General features: G+C 38.6%; 1 protein-coding gene across 4 annotated transcripts in view; it reads left to right on the forward strand.

Moving 5' to 3' along the window:
- KCTD16 (potassium channel tetramerization domain containing 16) overlaps positions 1–24943 on the forward strand; it is a 316361-nt gene extending 291418 nt beyond the window's left edge. For 3 of the 4 annotated variants that reach the window (XM_032158235.2, XM_032158236.2, XM_032158237.2), the window contains one exon: positions 19194–24943. In XM_032158235.2, the coding sequence (XP_032014126.1) occupies positions 19194–19648 (455 nt within the window). In that variant the 3' untranslated portion in view covers positions 19649–24943. The remainder of the gene's footprint in view (positions 1–19193) is intronic. The other variant, XM_058439969.1, reaches the window with a different exon arrangement.
- Positions 24944–26241: the final 1298 nt, after the last annotated feature.

Here is a 26241-nt window from a genome sequence, read left to right on the forward strand (position 1 = left end):
TGCACACCCCTAACTTTAGAGCAAATGGAAGAGAGGCAAGTGGGGAGTCTCAGCCAACTTCCTTCTGCTTCCACATGGCCCCTTCTCTGTAAAAGTGACAGAGACTCCTCTGTGCTTAGCCAGAATCTGTTCCTTACTTAACGCGTCACTTGGTGTGGTATCCAGCATCATATGACGGGGGGGGGGGGGGGGGCACATTCAATTTTTGCAACAGTACTTATTTTTACTAGATAACAAAGCATTTTCTTGTGGTGAATATCATATTGGCAGATAATTTGGGAACCAAGAGAAGTGGAGTGGAAAAGTCAAAGAAGAAAGTTCAATGAAGACTTGAGTGACAGAGTTTCATGTGGGGCAAGACACAACTACTGTGCTCAGTCTCATTAAGCAATGGGATGAAGGCAGGATTAGTTGAACAAGTAGTGGGATGGAGAGAGTTGGGACTGAAGGATGGGTTGACTGTGATGAGTGAGCAGGAAAGCAAGTAATTGCAGCAGTCCAGAAGGTTAGCAGGAGGGTGGAGGACTGTTTCCAGGCAAGACTGCCAAGTTTAGAGAGGGCATTGAAGCGCCAAGGTGAAGGCCTGACAGCCTCTGATTTTTAAGAAAGGACTTCCATAAATTGGGAGTGGACTGTCTGCAAATGTCTGAGTGTAGCAGGCATATTTATCCTAGTGCCCTAGGATCATTCTTGATTTTTCTACAATGGCATCACAGAAGCGAACACTGTGCCCAGTATTTGAAATGTGAAAAATGCAAATACCATTCACAGATAGACAGTGAGCCATTACTGTGTCTCACACTATGCCACTTAAAAATTGCACCTCAATAAATAAAAGTAAATAAAATTGTACCACACTTGCATGATCTTCTACTTGTAGCTATAAATATCTGATTCACACACCTCCCTCAAATGATAGGAATGGGGTATGATTTTGGAGCTTAACCCTTTTCTGTAGGTATATCTAAAAAGGCTCTTGTAATTTACTGTTCTTTAATTCTTTATATATTTTCTGTCTCCCCTCACAAACCCCTCCAAATAAAATATAATTTTGCTGGAATTTTGTACAATAGGGATAGAATGAGAATAGTGTACTATTGTTTTTACCTTTAACATTAAAATTTTAATTTAAAAGAAAATATTAATACATAAATACATACATGCTTTTTAAACTAAATCTACTGAATGAAAACACAACCCCTCTCTCAGCTCACTAAGCTATGTACTCTTTCTTACTTCTCTGGCTTGCTCTATCACTTTGTTCCTTTTCATCCCCCCGCCCCAACACACACAGACACACACAGCGGGAGTCGGGGGTAGGGAGGACTTAGCCTAAACTAAACTCATTAGGGCCATCTGACAATGCAATTTGAGTATCAGACTTCTCCTGCTTACTTTGCATTCAGTTGAGGAAGGTAAACTGCTATGGTCTCAGGTTTATTATTCATTTTGTTAATGCATGATTCAATGACTTCATTTAACTGGTGAATGTATTTTTGACTGATAAAATTTATAGTTGCATCGATCTGGGCTTTTGAATTCATTTTGACACACTATCTGTGAGACTATACCACAGAACTCTTTTTTTTTTTTTCCTGGTGGGTGTAAAAACAAGCAAACAAAACAATAAAAATCCTTCCGTAATGAGTATAAAGATGAGTATTTGAAAAGATAGACACTTTGAAATTGTTTTTCCCTCAATATTCTGTCACACCTAGCACTGTACAGACTGTTTTTATTCAGAAGTAGTATTTAAATATCTGAAAGGTGGGGGAACGCAGAAGTGTTTTAAGTAAAATATCCACATTGCCATAGATGGAAAATGAAGTTTAAGCTTCAAGTGAAGTAGCTGAGGAAACAAGCTATATTTGAATAAAATACAAATTTGTAATGGAGAAGTGATAATCCCTTAACTATATGTATTTAAATGTAAAGAACACTTATCAAATCTGTGATCAGGTACTTAATCAACTAAAAGTTGTTTCATTTATTTGCTCCCTCCAGTGACTTGGGCCAGGTGGCACTTACATGCCAAATACTTTGCTCTGCTGTCAAGAGAGAAGATGAATAAGCATGGTCTCTGATAAGATGATCAGGGGCTCACAGTCTAATGTAGGAGCCATTTACAAAGCAATGCTGTATCGCAAGAGAGATGTGCCCCATGTGAATGGGAGGTCAGAAGGGTGGTGGCCTCTAGGGGCACTGGAGTTAGGAATGGTAGAAATGAAGAGAAGCCCTGGAGAAGGAACAACTAAGCTGACTCTTCATTGACAAGTTGCCCAGGTTAAGGGAGGAGGGGTATGGGAAGGGCATTTTAGGCAGAAAGGACACTAAATGAGGTGAGAAACCTAATGTACAAACACTAAGAAGTAACACAGGGGGTGAGGGAAACCAGATTAAGGAGAGAATCAAATATCTGATCAAGAGCCTCTTCTCTCCTGTTAAGGAGAATAATTTAGTGCCAATGAGATTAAAGTGAAGACTGACAATAACAGGGATACCAATTTTATCCCAATATATATGTTGTGATATTATTATTTTGCAAAATGTTTTCATGGACATTCTCATTTGATGTAAAGAAACTGGCAAGGTGTAGGCCAATAATCCTGTCAAAATTAGGGATAAGAAAAACAGAGATTTAAAGAATTTGGCCATGGTCATATAACTTGACAGTACCGGATTAGGCCTGGGATGCTGGTCTTATGCCATAACTGGTGCATACAACTGCCCATTGGTGTAACAAGGCCACATTTGCTCAAGGCCTTGCCTGTTTCCAGAGATCCAGGCCAGCCATTTTCTGACCCACGGGGTAGCCAGAAGAATTTCCATTTCACATTTTATGTGCAAATTCATTCTCTTCACATGAGAGAAACAATAAAGAAAAATCCTTAAGAAACTGGCAGTCTAGTAACAATCATAAGAAGAACTGATAACAATGACAAATTTATTTATTTAAGTGTTTATGGGAGGCCAAGCACCAAGCAGAGCACTTTCCATTTATTTCTCGAACAACTTCATAGGCAGGTACTGCTATTGCCCCCATGTTACAGGTGAGCAAACTGAGGTTCAATAACTCTTTCAGGTCACCCACTGAGAAGACACAGAGTGTAGTGCGATTTATAGTGAGATTCATCTGACCTCGCAACCGGATACTCAATTCTACCAGGCGAAACCACCTTTCTTAGGTACTGCCACTTGATTTACACAACACCTGTACTGCACCATATGTGAATTGTTGGTACTTAATAAGCCATATGGAGACTTTCTCTGTTCCAAGATTTCTGTTGCAGAGGCTGTTGTTCTATAGATAAAGGAATCCCATCCTAGAATGTTTACTAACTACTCTTATGTCCTGTTGTTTAGAAAAAAGAAGAGAAAAGCCAAATGTCTTAGACTCTAGTGGAACTCAGTTTACTATTTGTTTACTTATTCAGCTTCAGGTGCTGGGGTCCAATAGTAATCTATTAGAGACTCTCGAATAAAAACCTAATGTACAAACCAAAGGAATGATATAAACCTGAACATACTGAAAACCTGTTAGTTTTTAATAATGTTTGAGCTTCAGGCTTTCCTCCTGTTCCTAAGAGCCCATCAAAGTACAGGGCTCTCTTCTTGCATTTCAATGTATTTGCAGCTATATTTTCTCTCCCTGTTGTAGAGAACCCATAATCAGGTATTAAGATGTGACAGGATGATAGAAATGAGAAAGTGAAGACGGCACATGGGAAGGCAGTAATTAACCAGAATGCATATTTATCATAGTCTGTCATTGTTTACAAACAATATAATGATTCCTGATTGTAGAATTAAACTCCAGGCTCTAGTTTGCAATGTCAATCAAACAACTCCAGCAGGTGCAGATCAGTAGAAGGACTAACCAAGTAAGTGTTCTGTATAGAGGATGTACAGGAGCTGGAGACAGCCGGAGCGTCTTCTGTCAAAAAGTAATCTTTGTTGAAGACTTTTGAACAATCATTTTATTGGGATGGCTAATTTATAAGCCTCACTTTTGTCATCTGTAAAATGGGAATCTGGAAATCTATGTCAGAAAGTCCCCATTCTCCATCCTCACTCCTAGAAGTCACTATTATCTCTTGCCTGAACACCTGTAATGGCCTCCTAACTGGCCTCCCTGCCTCACTTCTTGCTCATCTATAATCCAGACTGGAGGTTTTTTTTTGTTTTTTGTTTTTTGTTTTTTTTTAATGGAGTCTTGCTCTGTCACCCAGGCTGGAGTGGAGTGGTGTGATCTTGGCTCACCGCTACTTCTGCCTCCTGGATTCAAGCGCTTCTCCTGCCTCAACCTCCCAAGTAGTTGGGATTACAGGTGTACCAACATGTCCCACGGATTTTTGTATTTTTAGCAGAGACAAGGTTTCACTATGTTGGCCAGGCTGGTCTCAAACTCCTGACCTCAGGTGATCTGTGCGCCTCAGCCTCCCAAAGTGCTGGGATTACAGTTGTGAACCACCATGCCTGGCCTCCAATCTCATCTTCTATCACTCCTTTTTGATCATTCAAGCCATGCAAGTCTTCTTTCTTTCCCTTGCATATGCCATCTTGTGTTTCTACCACGGGATCTTTGCATCTAGTGTTCCTTTTCCCTGTAAAAACTTCTATTAAATACATGATCTTCACAGGTTGGCTTCTTTTGGATACTAGTCCCAATCAAAATGTCAATTTCCCTGGCCATGGCATCTGAACATTATCTATTAACTGCAATCTTCTCAGACCAACTCACTCCACCATATATTCTGTTTTATTTTCTTCATAGCCCTCATCACTACTTGACATTTTATTTTATTTTTTTGAGGCAGAGTCTCACTCTGTCAGCCAAGCTGGAGTGCAGTGGCAGAATCTCAACTCACTGCAGCCTCTGCCTCCCGAGTTCAGGTGATTCTTGTGCCTCAGCCTTCTGAGTAGCTGGAATTACAGGCATACGCCACCACACCCAGCTAATTTTTGTATATTTAGTAGAGATGGGGTTTCACCATGTTGGCCAGGCTGGTCTAAAACTCCTGACCTGAGGTGGTCCACCCTCCTTGGCCTCCCAAAATCTTGGGATTACAGGCATGAGTCATTGCACCAGGCCCATCTTTCTTACTAGAATGTAAAATCCCTGTGGCCAGCTGTGTAACCATTGCCTAGAGAGTGTCTGGCAGAGATCAATCAAATGTTAGTTTAGTGCCTAGTGAATGAATGTGAAGATCAAATGGGGTGCAATTAATAAAAATGGTTTATAATCTAGTAAGCATTATTATACAAATACCAGGTACCATGATTTCTCTTCTTCTGTTAAGCCACGGCTCTTCTCAAATCTTTGTCAGAATGAAAGGAACATAACCTTCAGCCAGGGACTCTCTTTCAAGTGGGATCTTACTTTCCAGGAACTTAAATAACTTATAGTGTAATGAAAGTCAAGATTAGCACAAGAGTAGAATTAAATTTCTTACAAAAAATGTAAGATATTGTGCATTTATTTTGCTAAGGTCAATTTTCTGTTTTGCACCAGGCTGCTCTATATAATTGCATGGATGCATGCATGTCACAAAGAATTATTGAACAAAGGGATCTTTATGAAATTACAGGAAAAGCATGGAAAAAAGAGAATTTCAAATAGTGTTTACAAGAAGAGAGGCCAAGACTGATGGACTTGGATGTTCTACAGGCCCACAACAATTCCAAAATTGGACTCATCACTTTTATCCTCCTCCCATACCCCCACTCCCCAACCTCTTTCCCTTCCCAGATCACCTACCTCAGAGAATGAAAGCACCATGCACCCACTAGCTGCCCAAGCTAGACATCTCTGGGACCACTCCGAACACTTCTCTCCTCTTCTCACTGATATCTGTAACTTCTACCTCCTGAATGCTGTGGAATCTGGCTTCTTCTTTCCATTTTCAGTACCAGTACCCTTGGCCGTTGTTTCCTCTCACCTGGACTATTTTAACAGTCTCCTAACTGGTCCCTGACTGCTCAGTCCTTTCTTATAGCAATTAATTCTCCACTCTTTCTAGACACACTAATGATCTGGCGGCTCTGCTGTGGCTCCTCATGTCCTCTTTAACAGAGAGACAAGACTCCATGTGATCTGGCTCTACTTATGTCTCACCTTTGCCACCCTCACACTCACTCTTTAGCCACCAGTGAACTATGCTTAGCTCCCCAAAGGCAGTACGTTTTCTTTCACCCCTGGCCACGGAACACACTATTTTGAAAGTCTCATATAGTATTTATGGGTCTTTTTTCCCTTGACTCACCTTTATTTAATTATCACTTTTGTCTAAAGCCAGATGCCGCTTCCTCCAGAAAGACTGCCAGAACTTCCCCCACTCTCTAAAGTCACACTGAGTGCCCTAGTTTTGCAGTTTTAAGAATTATACTCTGTTTCCTTATAATACTATTCTGGTGTTTCATCATTTGTTTTCCAGGTTTGGCTTAGGAATTGATTCCGTTGTCATGGCCTACCCTGGCATTTTTTATTTTACCTTTTTTTCCTCTGTCTTTTCTCTTCCATTGCTAACTCCTTTTTTTGCTTCCTTTACTATCTCACATTTGCCCTCCTAATCATTATTATGACACTAGTATTTGTAATTGCATTTCTTTGTCTTCACGTTTTCATTGCCCTCCCCGCCGTCACTCTCCTCACTTCCTTTGTCTCTACATCAGTCTATGACTCCCATCACTTTGGGCCACATTCATCAATATTACAGTTTTTAAATGGAATGATTTAATATTTGCCAGCTAATCAATCTGCAGAAGATCTTGCACCACTTTTGAGTTTTTAACTAAAAATTTTACCGTCTCTTAGGAATTCTCATTGTCATTACAGTCATCATGATTTGATGAGAAAGAGAAAATTCTCTCCCTGGTTAAGATGGGAGAGAAGAAGGGAGAAAAGTCCAGCCACCAGAGCTATTTTTTTTTTTTTTAGAATCGTTATCTTTTGGTTTCTTAAAAAACAAAACAAAACAAAACAAAAACTCTTTTTCATTGATTTTTCCAAATATTAGCAAATTAGAGTATATTACCCAGTGACAATTACATCAATGCAGATAGAAGAATATGTTAAAAAAAAAAAAAAAAACAGAGACATCTCTGTCTGGCTTCCAATGGTTACCACAATGACCATGCTATTTATGTTCCATGCCCTCTGGTCTTGAAGTTCTTAGTGCGAATTTACGTAAGTGGCACACCCTTGCTTTCACTGGTCATTGAATATATCTGTCAACACTTGAAAGCCTGTGTTAAATGAATAAACCATGGAGATAATAGTGGATTCCAACTTGAAGGGTGTTTTTCCCAATCAGAGGGAATCAAGCAATCTTGTGAGGTTATACATTTGTGTGAAATTAATGTGATTTAACAATCAAAGACAAATCATATACAAAGGAATAGCAGTCAACTGTTATCACAATGCACAATTTATCCCCTCTCTTAAAAATTCTACAGCCCTTAGAGTCACTGCAGGTCAAATACGGCAATCTTTGTCCCTGAGCCAAGAGGAGGAGACTTTTATATTATGGACTTGTGCATCAGTGGTGTTTTCCTAAATATTATCAATCTATGAAAATGGGATTAATTCTTTGGTAGATAGCCAATGATGAGGGTACAAAATAGGGATATCAGTTAAGTGATATGAAGGTGGGTTTTGAGTAGACTGCCTATTGAAAGAAAAGCAGAAGAAACAACGTATTATTTATATAGTTATCTCTATTGAATTTGCCTTTTATTGTAAGTGTTTACATACTGTGGTTAATATTAAACATGCCAATGTAGGTATCAAAAGCAATCAATTATCTTCTAAAAACTTATTATTCAGTGGACATTGAATATTTTCTAGGCACTGTGATCATGCTGTGGACAAATCATATCATTCAATTCTCACTCTCCTATCAGAGAAGCATTGTTATTTCCAACATTTTTTGATGAAGAAGCTGCAAGTTACCAGCAGAGCTGATTCCTATTTCTTTGATTCAAAGCCCAAGCTCTGAACCACTTACTGGGCTTTAATGCCTGCTTCTCTGTGGAAGTTCTGGGGTCACACTGCCAGAGTGTTCATCACAGCTCCACTTCTTAAAGATTTGGGTTAGTTGCTGACCTCCCTGTGCCTATTAGCTTTTCTGAAAACTGTGCATGACAAGAGAGTCTGATTCATAGGGACATTATAGATCTCAAATAAGCTTCTGTAAGGAAAGTGCTTAGAACACAATTGACATGTAGTAAACATTCAATTTAAAGATGTCTATTATTATTACATAATATCAACATAGGCTCTGCCTATATGGGAAAAAATATTTGGTTAGCTTAATCTTTACTTCATTTAAAAATCCTAATTGAAGGAATAACGATTTATTAGTAGCTAGTCAGCAGAGATACACGTTCAGGCACAGCTGCTAAATTTTGTCAGTCTTCCTATTCTGTTATCATGTGAAGATAGTGTGGTGAAAACGAGGTGTTCTTTCATTTCGTGAAAAGTGAAATGACAGCTCAATTTCCTTCATCTACTTTCACTGGGCTTCTTTTGGAAGTTATTGTGAATATAATGGCTGGGTCTTTGCCCAGTACATTCCTGTCAGAAAGGCACCATTTTTCTGGAGTGTTACAATATAAGAGATGGAACAGGCACTAATTTTGAAGTTGGATCTACCAAAATTAAATCCTACTTTTGCCTTTTACTAGTTTTCTGAGCCATGAGCAAATTAGTAAACATTTTATGAAATTCAGTTTCCTCATCAATAAAATAGGAATATTTATTTGAAAGCAACAGTTCTTAGCTGGAGGCAATTTTACCCCTAGGGACAGGTGGCAATATCTGGAGACATTTTTAGTAGCCTCAACTGAGGAGGGGAGGTGCTAATGGCAATAAATGGATAGAGGCCACAGATGCTGCCACACATCCTGTAGTGCACAGGATGGCTCCCACGAGGAACGATTCTGCCCAAATATCAATAGTGCCCTGACTTAGAGTGTCGTTAGAATAAGATAAAATGTTTGTAAAGCGCTTACTATCACCCATGACACGTGATAGGTGCTCATGGTTCATTAATCCAGCAAGTTCCTCTTCCTCCTTCTCCTCTTCCTCCTCCTCTTCTTCTCCTTCTCCTTCTCCTTCTCCTTATTCCTCTTTCAATAGCCGCCACTTGTTAGGGATTGATCACTAATGTGAGTTTCGGGGTTTCCCTCTCTGTTGGGCCCAAGTACTGTGATAAAATAATTCACACTGAGATGTCTGAGATTTATTCTTCTCCAAAAAATATATGTAGTTTAAAAAGAAAGTCTTTTAGATCTTGAGTATGAGTAAATCCCTGTGATGGAAGGTTACCCTTTCTGGCATCTGGGAACATTTGTTCTTCTCTAGCTACCTATTTGCCCTAGGAGGTAGAGATTAAGCATTGTAATTTTTACCTCCCTTTGCTGATTGCAAAGATTCAATGAAATAATACAAGTAAAATGTCTGGCATAGGATAGGTGTTTGATAAATGTAGACCAGTCTTATCACATACATAGTCTCTCTCTCTCTCCCTCTCTCTCTCTCTCTCTCTCTCGCCTTTCTGGACATTAGGCATGTGATCATATTTCAGGAATCTTCTTTCTCCAAAGTACCCTGTCCTGTGTTTATCTTCACTGTAATCAACAATGGACTCTTCTTCAGAGCTTTTTAATTCCTTTTCCCAGATGATAGACTGTCCAGATGTGAAACACTATCCAGCTGGTTTTGCTGTATTTACCTTATGCCCATGTGGCTTTGCACCTTCCCAGCTGTATACCTGACACCCTTTCTTTCTCCAGGCTGTGTTTCCTCATTGTAAAAATGAGGACACTCATGGCCTCTCAGGTCTCTTCTGGGTCTCACATGATTCTCTTTTCAAACCACTGCTGTGGTCGTGTGGGTCTGCCAGCACTGAGCTTCTGCATGAGCATCCTGATTGGCCTTATCATGGACATGCTTCTCATGCATTCTACATTTTCTGGTCAACCCTCACTCCCTTCCAAGTAGTTTATGACTCGTAAATGTTTTTAAGATAGTTCTTTTCCACCTGCGTTTCTCTTAAAATTCACAGGGTTCTGTAGCTCTTGAACAATTGTTCTGAATTTAACTTTTTTTTTGCCAGGAGGATTAATAGAAGTTTAAGTTTGCATTTGCCAATAAACTAGAGATTGCTGTAGACCGGTTACTCTTGTCACCCAGGCTGGAGTGCAATGGCGCAATCTCTGTTCACTTCAACCTCCACCTCCCAGGTTCAAGTGATTCTTCAGTCTCAGCCTCCCAAGTAGCTGGGATTACAGGTGTCTGCCACCACGCCTGGCTAATTTTTGTATTTTTAGTAGAGACGGGATTTCACCATGTTGGTCAGGCTGGTCTTGAACTCCCGACTGCAGGTGATCCTCCTGCCTTGGCCTCCCAAAGTGCTGGGATTCAGGTGTGGGCCAGCCCGCCTGGCCATATATTTTTTCCCTGTTGGAGGAGATATCACATACTGGTTGGTTGTTGAGTATTCATTAGGCAATATTAGCAAATATTATATCTTAGTTCACTAGCTAGGGTTTTTTTTTTTTTTCATGAGCTAATTAATTGCACACTTCACACACTGGTGATTGCTACCAAGGCAGCCCTGGTAGAACTGAATAATGGTGGAAGGATACAAAATGTCCCACACATCAGGAAGAGCACCACTGACACTGTGTCCTTCATGTAGTCATTTTCAATTATTTCCAATGGGTAGAGGGAAAGGAAATTAAATTTTATATATAAATATAATGATAAAAGACCTCAGAAAGCCTGGATTTTTAAGGTGTTCAAATAGTTGGTTACTTTTAGAAGTTATTGAAGGGCTGGAATCACTGGGGCAGTCATGTTTAATGTCAGTATTTAAGCTCTTCCACTCTGTTAATACTTTTAAATATCTCTCATAGAAAATTTTCATGTTTGAATATTGTGTCCACTAAATAAAAAGCAGAGGCTTTGTATTTAAAAAGATCTGAGTTTTAATTCTCACCACTTGTCAACTTTATAACTTTGGATCAAATAATTAAGCACTTTTAGCTACAGTTTCTTCTTCCACGAAAATAAAATAATAGCATCCTAAATGACTAATGAGATTATTACTAATTCACCGTTCACTAAGAGGGTTATTGTGAAGATAAAATTATGTAAAGTGCTGAGCACAATAACAAGACATAGGGAGTTCTCAATAAATAGTATCTATTAGAATTTCAGCAAGTTTCTGGTTTAGAAGAGTTAACCGTTACCTTATTCACTTTTGGAATCACAATGCACAATAGGTAGCAAGGGAGCTATAGTACATCTTTTGAGGTGTTAGTCAAATATGTAGGGACTGGTATAGCAAAGCAGCTACCATTCCAGAGAAGAAACAGGTTATCTACAAAGTAGCTCAGCAATAGCCATAGTGCCTGTCCCCTAAGGCATTGACCAATATTAGTGCTAGACTTGCACAGGGGCTCAGAGGATAAAAAGGTAGGTTAAACAGATAGTAAGTGTGTTTACATGAATTTAATGTAGTGTTCAGGACTCTGGTTATAACATAAAATTTACTCTCACTAGATTAAGCCAAAAGATAAAATTATAAACCTAGGGATTGGGACCATTTAAATACTGCTAGATGTAGGTCTCTCTTCACTATTTCCCAGCTTTGCCTGTCTCACTTGGCTTCTTTCTGACTGAACGTCCTCCCATTAGGTATGGAAGATGGCCACTGAGCTCACATACCCCTAGCTTGGCAACCTCCCAAATCGTAGAGCACATATGACCTACCATATTTCACCAGAACAGTCCCAATGAGGACTTGGATTCACCCATCCTGAGTCTCATGCACTTACCTGAATCACCCACTATGGTCAGGGGGTGGGGAGTACTCTGTTCAAATATGGGCCATGTGTTCCCCTCTGGGAAGGCACAGCACCATGGTTGACAGTCATTTAAGGGCAATGTGAAATAGGGAAAGGGAAAGAAGGAGGCTTTTACTGGAAGAATGGAACATACAAACTCTGTAGTTAATACATACACATTTCATTTTAAGAGACAAAAGATGCCGAGATATTGATTGAGAGGAGCTGTAGACTTTGAGAGACTTGTTCCAATTTACAAAAAAATCAGTGAAAAAAAAATGAAAAAAGAAGTCTCTAGGATGAAGAGGACCAGGTAGGAAAAGGGGTCAGGATGAGCTGCAGAACTTGAAGTAGGAAAATAAATATGTTTTGGGCTGAAGTAATCAAGTGTGATCTTATCCAAAAACAGCTGAGACTAAGATGATGAAATAAAATGAGGAAGAAAGCAAGAAAAAAGCAAAAATGACTTGGGAAATGGAATACATGTGTCATCAAGGAATACAGGTCATATCTTTTGCATCTTAAAAGAGCAAGACAGTTAAACAAATCACTGCATTGCTTTAAAACTAACAGGTGAAAATTCGGAGCTGAGAGGGTATGCCTGATCATTATCAATAGGGAAAGTATATAAATAGGAACCATGGGCTGAATGGTTCAGAAAGTTAATTTTTACCTAATTGTTCAATGTTTAGGGATGTTTATACTAATAAATTATTGAGTGATGGTCAATTTACATGTGTGTATATATATATATATACACACACACACACATACACACCTTTTATATATAAAGTATACTTTATATATAAAATATATAACACTATATATATTATATATATGTAAAACACTTTAAAAGTTCTTGACAGGCCTGTAGATTTTGCCATTTTTCTCTCTGGGTCAGCATGTTTTTGTCATATGTACGTTAACTGTCTAGCAATATGCCTAAATATTTTCCATTCTAATGTCTTTTGCATGTCAGAATTTTCAATCCATTTTTCTTTTTGGGTGGAAGATTTACTCTGTCACACACATATTCACACACTGTAAACTAAACTTTGCTTTCTATACACAGCAGGCTTCCTCCCCCATTCATTTATCATACAGATATTCAATGAGCATCTGCTACTATATGCCCTGGCATGCTGATCTGTGTGTGCCCTGGAGCACACTCTAGAATTCAGAAGGAAACAAGCACATCCCCTACAGTCTAGTGCGGAAAACAGACATTAAGCCAATAAACCTAGAAACCTACCCATGTTTACACATTATGGTGCTGTGAAAGCAACGGGCAGGAGGTTGGGACTAGCTTGAAAGTAGAAGGATGCATAGCCGGCAAAGGGGAGATCACACGCAAAACCTTGAGGTATAGAAAAGGGCTGACAGGGCAGCAGCTGAAGTGAGGTGATTTTTTGTTTGTTTGTTTGAATTTTCATTTCCTAGCTTGTGCAGTAGAGCACACATTCCTGCAGGTCAAGAGTGTCTTTCATTTCTTTTGCATCCCTCACAGGGAGTGTCCTGGTTGTTAAGGTGTTGTCTCTCAACTCCAAACACACCCCTTTATACTCTATTTGTGATGCCAGGACTGGGATTGGGGTTAACCACACAGGCTAACTACACTTTTCCTTTGCCCAGCTGGCTTTCTGTTAGGCTCTGTCAATAGGGGTGGTTGAGGGAGACGCTAAAACATGGGAAGAATTCCTTGCTTGCCCCTTGCTCCTATCAGCGTCAGCCCAGCTTTTGTTTACTCCAGAAGCAGTTGGTTCTAGCTTCCCTTTTTCCCCCTCTATAATCCCCTGAGCCAGGCTGCTTCAGAGACATCAGCACCAGCAGGCCACATGGCCGTCCTCAGATGTCTGAGTCCAACCTCCACACAACACCTCCTCTAAGCTTTTAGGTTCTAATAACTGCATCTTCTTTTACTTGTCTCCTCAGACTTAAAGATGGTAGCCACCTCCTGCAGCCACTATCTTTGTCTCTTCACTGTCACCTGTTTGCATTTTCACTTCTCCCATATCTGTCTAACCAATACTTATGTTAAATTCTCCCTGTTCAGGTAACTGGTGAGGTGCCTGTGTTCCTGACTGACTCTGATGGATGCATGGCTAGTTTAACTGTCTGTCCTTGCCCATACTAAACATCTCTCAATAGAAGCCCCCACTGGGCCCCTCCAAGACCAACTGCTCATGAGTAAAAAAGGTCAACTGCAAGCAAGAAATGATGATTGTCAAGCTTGAAGACAAACTTTTTTCAGAAGCTCTCATAGCCTGCCTATTCCCAATCTCCACTATGCAATATCTTTTTCAAGGTTAGCAGAATTATAAAAACATCAATTTGGCCATTATTGACTTTTCAACTGGGATACCAAGAAAGCCTTTCAGCAGCCTCGATAAATTAAATCTGGCCACCTAGCTCCCAGACTGGCAGGCTCCTACATCATTGACAGAGAAGACAGGGGAAAGCAGTTTTCCCAGCTGTTGCAGTAAATGATGTGCATTGTGCTCACAACCATTAGCAGGCGGAAAATTTGAAGTGTGGGTACATTGCAGAGCTGCCTCTTTTAAAAATGCATAAGCACTTTGTGAGTTTGCTAAGTCATGTTTCACTCAGCTCGGTTTGAATTTTTCATAGAGGAGAAATATTCTGCAGTCTTTTCTGTTTAAGTTCTTCTTTATCAGTAAGAACTGCCACAGTGAGGTCTATAGTGGAAGGGGGCCAAGTCTAATCACACAATTTGCTTGATTAGTCCTCAGTTTTTCTAAGTTGTAAAATGCTTGAAGATTTAGGGCTTTAAGGACTTAATATAACTGAGTTTCCTGCTTCTCCCTGTTTAATCCAAAATGCAAATTCTTTCCCGTTCTGGATTTAAGTTTATTTGATGTGTTTTCAAGTAAATCTTTATCCTGAAGGGCTCATCCATTTGTGAAATTTTAAGCACTGCACTATAAAGACTCCTTTTTTTCCAAAAACATACCCTGTTCACACACCATGTCCCAGACACAGTATGTGCTTGTGGTCACTCACTCACCATTCCTATGCTGAGGCAGACATTACTAACTACTGAATACACATTTTCCTGATGCATCCAGCTGTAACATCAGTGTCATTACTAATGTGATATTCCAGCTAGACCTAAGAATTAGTTGTGTAGTGTTTTGATGGAAACATTATAATTATATAGCAAGCTCCTGATTTGTTCCCCTTATATGGAATAGTGTCAGCATTGTAGTAGAACAAAGATGTATATTTGAATGGAATACTTAGTGTGCCACAAATTATGAAACATCCTTTACATTAGCTATCTCATTTAATTTTCTTCAAAGCCCTGTGAAGAGAATACTGTTAACAGCCTTATTCTTCAAATGAGTAAACTGAGGCTTAGAGAGTTGAAGTAATTTATGTAAGGTCTCATAGGTGACAAATTGTGAAGCCTGACTCTGGCGCCTGAGACCTGCACTGCCATGTTATCAACTTGATACAATTCAACATATGTGATCAGCTCATTCATTGATTATTCATCAAACATTTATCAAGCCACTCTTATGTAGCAGGCACCAAAATCATATAATATTCAACAAATTCAGCAATGACTTATTAAAAAACAAGGTAGAGCTATTAGGCTCTCTGACCAGCAACTAGATAATAACTCCCCAAACAGGCAGTAGATTTCCTGCTTTTTTAATATCAATAAATCAGACTTTTCTTGGAATGAAATGGTTTTCTTCCCACATCTGTCTAATCAATTCTAACCTATTTTCTCCCCAAATGGAGAGAATTATTCCAGCCAGTATTGAAACTTCAGCAAATTGAAAGCAAAATACATTGCAATTTGAAGTACCAAGGTATTTATGAGATCATTATTTGCTATAACTGGGGGGATTCTAGAATACTTTGTGTTACAGAACTGACCTTTCATAGATCTTTCCACACTTCCCAAGACTTGTAAGCATATCACAGTGGGACTGCAAGGTCAAAGGGGTCTGGAGCTTACATGTGTCATTTCTGTGTTCTGATTTAAAACCTCTTTGCTTGTAAGTAGGTTCTTGGGAAGAGGGTAGTCAGGCAGACAGTGCTCCTAGAAAAGATATGGGGTGGTTATCTTCTCACATTTGATTATTTTTCAAACTTCACAACAACTCTTGGGACTACAGTTGGGCTGTAGTACTATTAATCCTATAATATTGAATCAGCTGGATGGGCCCTTCTGATCCTATCTTTCTTTTTTGGTTTAATATAATATATAGACCTCAGAAGCCATCTCATAAATTATCTTGCCAAAATAAATGGCAAGTAAAACAGTCAAATGTTCTCATAGAATCTTGAAACATGGTAGTATGACAACCTCCACTAGAATTAAATTGCTCAATTTCCCTTTGATAGTGATAGTGCCCAGAGTAAGTGGAAAGCAATACTTCTGTTTGTAGCAGGAGGATCCCAGATGATATTTAAATACATGATCATCCCAGCAGTTCAGGGAGGAAATAATTGCATCATTGCCAGGTTCCTGGCTTGGCACATAGTGAGGGCTTCATGCAACTTTCCACATGCATATACAGAAATTTTTCACATGATGGTGTTTGTGTTGTTAAAATAACTTTTGGAAGACTGAGTGCGGTGGCTCACATCTATAATCCCAGCACATTGGGAGGCCAAGGTGGGCAGATCACTTGAGGTCAGGAGTTGAAGAAAAGCCTGGCTATGGTGAAACCCCCTCTCTACTGAACAGACCAAAAGATTAGCTGGGCGTGGTGGCAGGTGCCTGTAGTCCCTGCTACTCAAGAGGCTGAGGCAGGAGAATCACTTGAACCTAGGAGGTGGAGGTTGCAGTGAACTGAGATCGTAGCACCACTGCACTCCAGCCTGGTCGATAGAGCAAGACTCTATCTCAAAAAACAAACAAATAAACAACAACAAAAAAAACCCAAACAAACACTTTTGTAGAAGACTCAAGTTTCCTTCTGGGTCCATTGAATGGAATGAGTTTACCATGGGGAAGATGACTGACTCTTGGACAAAAAGGTGGCAATTGCTTCTCTACTTGTTCAGCAGGGTTTATGGCCAAAATATTTTGTAATCTTGCTTTTAAGGTAATAGGTGTATCCCAGCATATATTTCTTCTCTTCTTCCTTTTTGTATTTCCCCTCTTCCTCTTCTTTTTGTAAAAGCTAAATTCAATTTCTGCACTTTTCCAAAAAGGTTTAAAACCAGATTGTCTCTGGTGTGATGTGATTACTTTTCCTCAGCGCAATTCATTGGAGCCATTTCTCAGTTAAGTCATTTTGGTATAGGGGTTGCCGAGTTTGGGGAAGCAGAAGCAGATTCTGCCTAGTAAAGGTAAAAAATGATCCCCTCAAAATGTATGCTGGCAGACAGAAACTATTTTCTATTACTGATATTTTCAGTCACCAGCTGGTATATGCTGAATAGTTTCTGTATTGCATGGAAAATGTATAATAGCATGAGATAACTAGAACAGTACAGCTATTGTGATTCCTTTTTGGCTAATTGGATTGTTGCATTTAATTTAATGGCTTTATAAATACGATGATTACTCAGTCACATTTTAGAAAGTGACTTGAAAGAGTGGGTATAATTTAGGGATACTTCTGAAGTTGTGATTTATAGAAACTTTTGTTTTACTTTCTCTTAAAAAATTATATGGAGACAAGTTGGTATATACGTTTAAATCATTTAATATGTAAAGAACAGGCATTATACAAGAAGGTAGGACGTAACTTTCCTAATAGTTTTCATTCTAAGTTTTCCCTACTTTGACTATATTAGAAATGGCAATAAGGTAACATTCTGTATAAAGTGACCTATTATTCATGAGAATAAGATATAGTGTAAATCAAAATGGGGCACATTATCCTTGTCCTCAATATCATAAAGGAATTTGTTCTCTTTACTTTTATGGATTAAGAACAAAGAATTGTAGAAGTGCCCAGCATGTAATACACGATCGGTAAATAGTATTAAGTTTATGACTCCAGGAAGACTGTGGCTGTTCAGAGGGTGGAAGTGGGGGCAGTGATTTATTTTTAGGAAGTTGCTTTGTGCCATGATTGTGGACTTTTTCCTCCTGGTTCATGGAGCCACTGTGCATCTGCAACATTGCTCTGCCTTCAAATTGCTAAATGCAGCATTATGAGTCAAGACTCAGAGGAATGGGAGAAGAGGGACTCATATTGGCTTAAAAAATGACACAGAATATAGTTTATCATATAAATGAAAAGCTCACTGGCAAGACTAGCTTCAGGTGTGGCTAGATCCAGGGACTTAAAAGTTATAATACGGTATTTTATCAATTTTCTACATTGTTCCTCGGCATATTTGCTGGTATTACAACAACGGATACTTCACTATGCTCATATTAAGGAGCTCATGGCTTAGTAGCTAATATGATATATAACAAAACGTAATACGTGCAATAATAGAGGTATTTACAAAGTAGAACTATAATTCAGAGAAGAGAAAAAAGCAAACACTTCTGAGGAGAGGTTAACAAGAAATTCAGGGAAGTTATAACTTGAAAATTCTTTTGAAGTAGAAGCAAGGATTTTACTAACAAGGATAGTGAATAAAATGGTTAATTGGCATGGTTATGGCCCTTGGAAGATCTGTATTCAAATATCAGCTCTGCCACTTTCAAATTGTACAAACTCTGGCAAGTTTCTCAAACTCTTGGGGTCTTAGTTTCCTTGTATGGAGACTGAAATTGGAACTACTGAGTTAACAGAGTTTTTGTTAAGGACCAAGGAGCTGAGGGATAACCAGATAGGGACAGGCACAGAGTCAGTCCCCTTTCCCTGGTTACTGTCATTCTGCTTTCATAGTCTCCTCCTGTTGTACCTGACTGCTGTCACTTGGAGCTTTCCATCAGTTATGGAAAATTGGCCAGCTTTTACTGAGAGATTACTGTGAGAGAGATACTGCATTAAGAATTTTGATTTATCTAACTCCTTCCTATAACTCCAGATAGTAGGAAAATTATTACCCTTATACCACAGATGAGGAAACTGACTGAAAATCTAAGGGATGTGCCAAGGTGACAAGCTTAATAAATGATGTTAGCTGGGTATTCCTGACTCCCGTGCTCATGGGCTTAAGCTTTATACTATATTTCCTCTTATATAGCATGCCATCATTAATTTCTTCCCCTCATGGACTTGGCTTTTGGGTGCTCCTGTTGCAGCCCACCCTGGATGCCACCCCACTTTTTCTAAAAGCATGGTTCCGTGATGCTTCTCTTATGTGTGTTTGTGTGTATGTCCAAGTGTTATACTGCTACTCCAACTGACCTGGCTGGCATTAATCCTTTGGGTCCTTTGCTTTCTTTTCAGGTGAGCCTTCCAGATGGTCACCCTCACACTGCGATTGCTGCTGCAAGAATGGCAAAGGTGACAAAGAAGGGGAGAGCGGCACGTCTTGCAATGACCTCTCCACATCTAGCTGCGACAGCCAGTCTGAAGCCAGCTCTCCCCAGGAGACGGTCATCTGTGGTCCCGTGACACGCCAGACCAACATCCAGACTCTGGACCGTCCCATCAAGAAGGGCCCTGTCCAGCTGATCCAACAGTCAGAGATGCGGCGGAAAAGCGACTTACTCCGGACTCTGACTTCAGGCTCCAGGGAATCGAACATGAGCAGCAAAAAAAAAGCTGTTAAAGAAAAGCTCTCAATTGAGGAGGAGCTGGAGAAATGTATCCAGGATTTCCTAAAAATCAAAATTCCAGATCGGTTTCCTGAGAGAAAACATCCTTGGCAATCTGAACTTTTACGGAAGTATCATCTATAAGGGAGGGCTGGGGGCGGGAAAAGAAAAAAAAGTCATCATTTTGAAATCAACCTCCTAAAAGGAATTCATATTTTAAAGGAAAAAATACAACTAATGATGCACATTTCTTAGAACACAATAGTCCATTGATGTACTACTGCCTACTTTACCTAGTTCACCTTAACATGTAAATCCACAGGGTAGATTTCTTTCTAGATGTGGAAGTACAAGAAAATCTTTTTTAGTTATTTGTTTGTTTACTTGGTCCCATGTGCTAACTATCTTATATATAATGAGAGCCAGCTACATAAAAGCAGCTGAGAGGCCTTGGGAGTCATTTATCCCAAACTGGGTTTTTTCTCTCATCTTCTACCTCCCTCCTTTGAATGAGGGTATGGTAGAAAAAGATCTGGCCCAATGGCATAAGTTTGGAATTTTTAATTTTGGTTTTTCCTTTTGTTTATGGGGTTAGGGGGGAATGGCAAATTTATATGACTTTTCACTCAAATCTATATGTGCCAGTTTATACTGACTCCGTATGCATGAGTATTTGTGCAACACAAGCACAACTAAGTATGTATATACACATGACGCACACGATGCCGAGGCCTAGACCTCCCAAGGGCTGTGCGCCTGCTCCCAGCAGCCCTCTCTTAGAATAGTTCAGATGGATGAGCTTCTGACTCTTTCTTAAAATTCTTTTGGGAAGATCTCCCAGCCTTTCTTCACAACACTTTCTAACATCAAATGACTCTCATCATCAACAAATTGTATTCCTTATTTTGAAATTAATACCCTCAGGCTCCATTTTACTGCTTTGCTGTTTGTCTGCATTAAGAGAGGATGAGGAGATCTGGTCAAACATTCTTTGTGTTAAAAAATCAAACATTCATATCCACAAAATTTTCTGCTAAATGACTCCACACTCAGCCTTCTCTACCCTGAACTGAACTATCACCCTTTTCTCCATGTTTTCAGCGTTCTTACTACCCACAGTTTAATGGTGTGGCCTTTCCACATAATTCACATTAAGTTCTGTGTTCCTGTGTTGTTGTGGAACTAAGGACAACACACAGTACTTGAATAAGGGTCCGGCCTTTTGTTTGTTTTAGAGAAAGTTGTATTCCACACACAACCTAATAATTTCTTGTAAAAATTTTAAACTACGAAGCTACATTGTTACTTGCTTGTAGCCGTTATTGTTTGCCTTTGGGATTCGGGCTTTGGCTGTGCCCATGCTAGGATTTAGCTGTGTCATTTTTAAGATGTCTGTAACAACCCAGCAAGGTAACTGAAGCTCCAAAGTTAAGGTTTCAGATTTCTAAATGAAACTATCTTTTTCAATTACATCCTGACCTGTATAGACACAGCCAAAAAGAAACTGTTAATAGCCATCCATCCATGTAACTCTGTATTTTACTGAGGTACCAATAGCTCTTTCATAGACTTGTGCTACATGAAGGTTAAAAGACCAGTTTTTATTTTCAGCATTCCTCATGCATTTCAGTGGTAACCAAAAAATAATATGTCAATTAATAATTTTGTGCCAAGCACTACTAATTTGTTTTATTGTGTGTGTGTGCATGTGTGTATGTGTATCACAGGTAATAAAGGCAATTGGATGATATCTGTAGGAGGAAAACAATGACTAATTTCTTCCTTTTGAAATCTTTCATTGATGCACATTTATTATCTAAGACATTCTGTCTTGATTTCTGTTCTTAGTGATGATTAGTATATGAATATCTTTCTGAATTTTTGTAATTCTTGCCTTCACTCTTGGATGACAGACTCAGCTAATGTTTCCTTGTCCTGAAGGTTTGAATGGAGTTTAGTTTTACATAAGTGAAAAAGAAAGTTTATCTTGGGAGTTTAGTTGTCAAGAGAATCATAATTTATGAATTTAAGTGGTATTCTTTTCTGTATTAATATATTAGCAGATATTTGATCTTTACAACACAGCTTTGTTTGTAAAGCTTACCAGTACCAGTATGTCTTCATTCTTTTCAACGTTTCTTGATAGCACATGACAATACCATCATCCTAATGACAGAAGATCTTGCAAAAAATCCCAGAGCTTAATGGGTCAAGAAGTTGAATTTGGGGAAAATATCCTGAAACTCACTTTGGTCAAATGATTATCGTGTTGTCACTGGAAGTACTAAGACTTTGGGGTCTAACTAAAATGGCCAAAGTTCCAACTTCCTTAAATTTCATACCTGACTGTAATGGTCTCAAGATAGAGAGATACCCTCATACGAGTTAAAGAATTAAGATGATAGTCAACCCAATATTTCTACTACACTCTTTAAACAGGAAATTAAACACTGCAAAAGGAATGTTCATGGCAGTGTTCTTCTGACCCCTGACCTGTCATGAGTTTTCTCTCCTCTGACATTCCTTATACATCCAGTGAACAAAGCTAGAATAGAAAACCTGTTTAAAACAATCACAACAGCAATATTTTATTCTGGGTCACCTCTCAACTGGCACTCATCCCATGGTAAAATATTCAGGTAACTAAGACAACAGCATGGCATTTATTTGTGTGAGTGTTTATATAGAAATGAACATAGACCTGGCCAGTAAAAGGCTCTGAGGAGGCTTAAAGTACCTAGTTTGAGTGGAGTTATCAAGTGAGGTCCAGGTAACCTGCAACATTGGAAATGTGTTCTGGGTAAGTGAGTTATAAGAGTACATGCTCTAGTAACTCTGGTAGTCACTGTGACTCGGGCATGTTTCCCTGAAGTGAAAATAGTTTTTAGAACTTTTTGTTTAATTCTGAACAAAACAATATATATGGTTTACTTCTCGAACATTGGTTATGACAAGGGCCATAAATTGCTAATATAAAGAAGTTAGTAGTATCAAGTGGATACAATGAATGGGGAATCACAGGTGTAGAGCCCCAACTTAGATTGCCTTCTGGGAAATCCCGTGATACTAAAATCCAGTGAGCTTTGGGAGATCATTCCCTAAAGGTACGTGGGTTGTCTGAAGTCAGAAACATATTTACAAAGTCCTTATACCCACTATCAAAAATGAACTGATCTGCATTCAGCAGGAAAAGGGGAAGACAGGAATATAAAACTACTAGATCATATGGTATTGTGATTTTCTTTCCCCTGCTGGGAAAAAATTGCACTGAAATGCTGTCAAAAAATAATGAAGTGAAGTGGCTTCCAAAATATGCACTGATGTTATCCTTTGTATTTATAGGCACAGTTATCTTACTGAAAATGCATGCATGGTGAATTAAAATAAAAGGGGGAACAATGCACAAATAATAAGTGTTCCCTTTGCTCTTTATTCCTTCATAGTTGTATCCATTCCAACCAATTCATTTTGGGGGAACACATTTATTAAAGGGTGCTGACATGGATTTTTTTTCTTTTAAATTAGCCTTGTTAGATTCAGAGGAACCTTTATCCATAGGCACAGGTGTGTTGCTTGTTCTGGGCCCCATTACTGCCTGCGCTTCTGGATTACTTTTGCTTTCCCAGGCTTTAGATTCTTCTCTAAGGATCCTTTGTTGGTGTCAAACAAAACATGCTACACTGAGACAAAAGGAAGGCATGTATGATGTTTTGTAAAATTACTTGACACCAGCTCCCACGATGAGAACCAAATTTTGATTCTTGTACATTTTCCTTTGCTACAATTCCAACCTTCCATTTGTATTTACTATAGTGTAGATCTGCGAATTTGAGTGCTGGTGTTTTCTGACACTATATACCATGCCATGGAATTTGACTAGCCTTGGTCTTCTACGTGATCTTTACTAGAATTAATAAGACTCTTTCTGTGAACTTTTAGGAAGAGTTCTTTGTCACCTCCACCTGACATACCAATTTTCAAAAGAAAAATGAAGGGAGTTTATTTTTCCTTATGATGACTCTGTGGCAGATAAATGTTTTTGCCAATTTGCATGCTGGTTTATAGGTTTAGCATGGGCCATTTCTCTCTTTAATGTCTTGGTATTGTTGGTGTCTTGCAATCTTGATGCCCCACAGTTTCAATTTATTTATTTTCTTTTATATTGTCAAAATAGCACACTAGAGAAAGAACCAGAGTGAACATTCTGTATCCTGAGTTACAGTGGAGTTACATGTCATTTGTATAGAACTGTATAATGATTAATATCTGCAGAGAAATTAGACCAAATGAAACCTGCTGGAATAGGTTTGATTTATATTGCCTTCATCATTCTGGTTTCAGACGAAATGGTTATTGCTCTCTACCCCTGCTGAAAGAATAGTGTCTTAAACTTTAATAATCACAGCCTTGTGATGCAAACACAGAGCTTATTTGTTTGAAATGCCTATTATTCTCATCTTGCTGTATATGTTGGAATGTAGATTCTTTTTCCAGTGATCTCCATTGCAAACTTTTTAATAGTGTTTTTAATACCCAGTATGCACAAAAATCATGTGTAGCACTTGTAAAAATGCAGATTCCTTCAACCTAACTTCGAAGAGTCTGATTCAGAAACTTGAAGCGAGGCCAAGAAATTTGTATTTTGAGCTAGTCTCCTTAATAATTTTGATGAGGATTTTCTATAGACCTTACTTTGAAAAATTCTGCTGTTTAGGGAATATGCAGAGGCCAAGAGTTCTTTACTTCTTTTCTCTTACTTTCTTCCTCATTTTCTCTTACTTTCTTCCCACTACAAATAAGTCAAAGCATGCATTATTCATTATCTTAAGAGAAAACACCCAAAGGAAAACATCCTAAGACTAGGGCAGAATAGATTTTCATGAATTCTTTGCCATTTCGTCTGCTGTCTGTCAACCATAACCGTTTCTCCATATTGTGTGTGTATGTGTATGCGTTTTTTCCCAAAATAAAAGCCTGCATTATTATAGTCTTAGCTCTGGGTAGATGGGAGCATATCTCTGAGTGAGATGTATTCTAATGATACCCAACAAGAAATAAAAATAATGATCTTTCCCAAGGAGAGTCGTTTATTTCTAGGCCCTTACTTAGTATGAGTGGGAGGAAATTGAAAATGATCCATAATTTAATGATGTATATGGCCCCAAAGGTGATTCCATTAACTGCACATAAAATATAACCAAAATGAATATGGAATGATTAGTGAATTCAGCTATATTTTACCAATCAAATCCTGTGCCATTGAACTGCTAAATTTGTCGAATTTGACTCAATCAGGACTATGAAGCTCTCAGGTAATTGAAGATCCTAAACCCTGACATTAACTAAAAACTTGAAGCCAAATTCATGTGTGAGAATAAATGCAAAAAAAAAAAAAAAAAAAAAGAAAAGAAAAGAAAAAGAAAAAGAAAAAGAAAGAAAGCAAGAAAGAGTGAATTCAAAAGGGTTTCAATGATCCAATTGGCCCTATTCATTTAACGGAGTAACTGGATACATACAAAATTCCCACATTATAAGAAAGATAAAAATAGAGGTCATGCTTGTCATGATCATGAGTGAATATTTGAGTAAATATTATTGCCAAAGGAAAGTGAAGGATGTTTAATGAAACTGATGAACATGAGCAACTAATTATGTTAAACTGGCCAAGATTAAAACAAACATGGTTAAATTTGATTCAGTTTGTTGCCCTCTGTCCTCTACTTCCTAAGCGGGATCCCTTTTCTGTCCCTGCTTCCTAATGTTCAAAAAATGTTTCTCTTGCTTGTGAACAAATTTTGTTGCCAATTAGATAAAAAATGTTAAGTTCCCAGACTGTCATCCTTGCATTATTTAGGAAATTTAATTTTAAAAGGATAAAGAAAAATGTGCCTGGCCTAGCAACTATCAAGGGCTTGTCCCGGAGGAGGGTGGGGGTAATCTTCCTGTTAATCAGCTTTGTAAAAGCACTTATATGCCAACCAGAGGGTTTATTAAGTCTCTTGTCTCCAGCAACCTCCTCCATCTTATCAGTTTATTTTTAGAATTGACCTTTAGATAATTTACCTGCATTTGTACAGTGAAAAATCAACATAACTTTATATTGTCTTCCTCCTGATGTGGTCTCCATCCATCACAAATGGAAGCAGAACTGATGCTTAATAAAGTAATGAGAGTTGCTTTCAAATTACGTTAGTGTGCATGTGTGAGTGTGCACATGGCCATGTGCAATTTTTACGTTTATGTCAGCTCAGTGGATAATGTGCGTGGGAGTGCTATCCAAGTGCATGGAAAAAGCCTTTGGTTACATAGTTTAACAGCTTTTCAGTTCAGCACAGTAGTTTATCTTTACTGTGGATGTCAGTTCTTGAGAATGTTAGGTAAAGCTTGTCTCCTCATGTGAAATTCAAACAATACTAATTTCTGGGGAAAATGAAACTCATATCCATGTATATAGTGAAGAGTGGCATCTTATTCAAAAAAAAGAATGTATTTTTGAAAGCTAAAAAAGACACAGAATACACATTAATCATCAGTAGTCTTTTTTAATTGCAGCCAGTGGTCAGTGGTTTATCTATACCTTTAGGTGAGAGACAGAGAGAAACAATTTCAGGAAACTCTCCTTGATTCATGTGGGTTATGTGCATTTAAGGCCGTGGCTCTCAACCAGGAGTAGTTTTACATACCAGAGTTCTTTTGACAATGCCTGGAGATATTTTTTGTTTCATGATTTGAGGGGT

Source organism: Hylobates moloch, unplaced genomic scaffold (genome assembly GCF_009828535.3).
Source record: "Hylobates moloch isolate HMO894 unplaced genomic scaffold, HMol_V3 SCAFFOLD_6, whole genome shotgun sequence".
NCBI lineage: Eukaryota > Metazoa > Chordata > Mammalia > Primates > Hylobatidae > Hylobates > Hylobates moloch.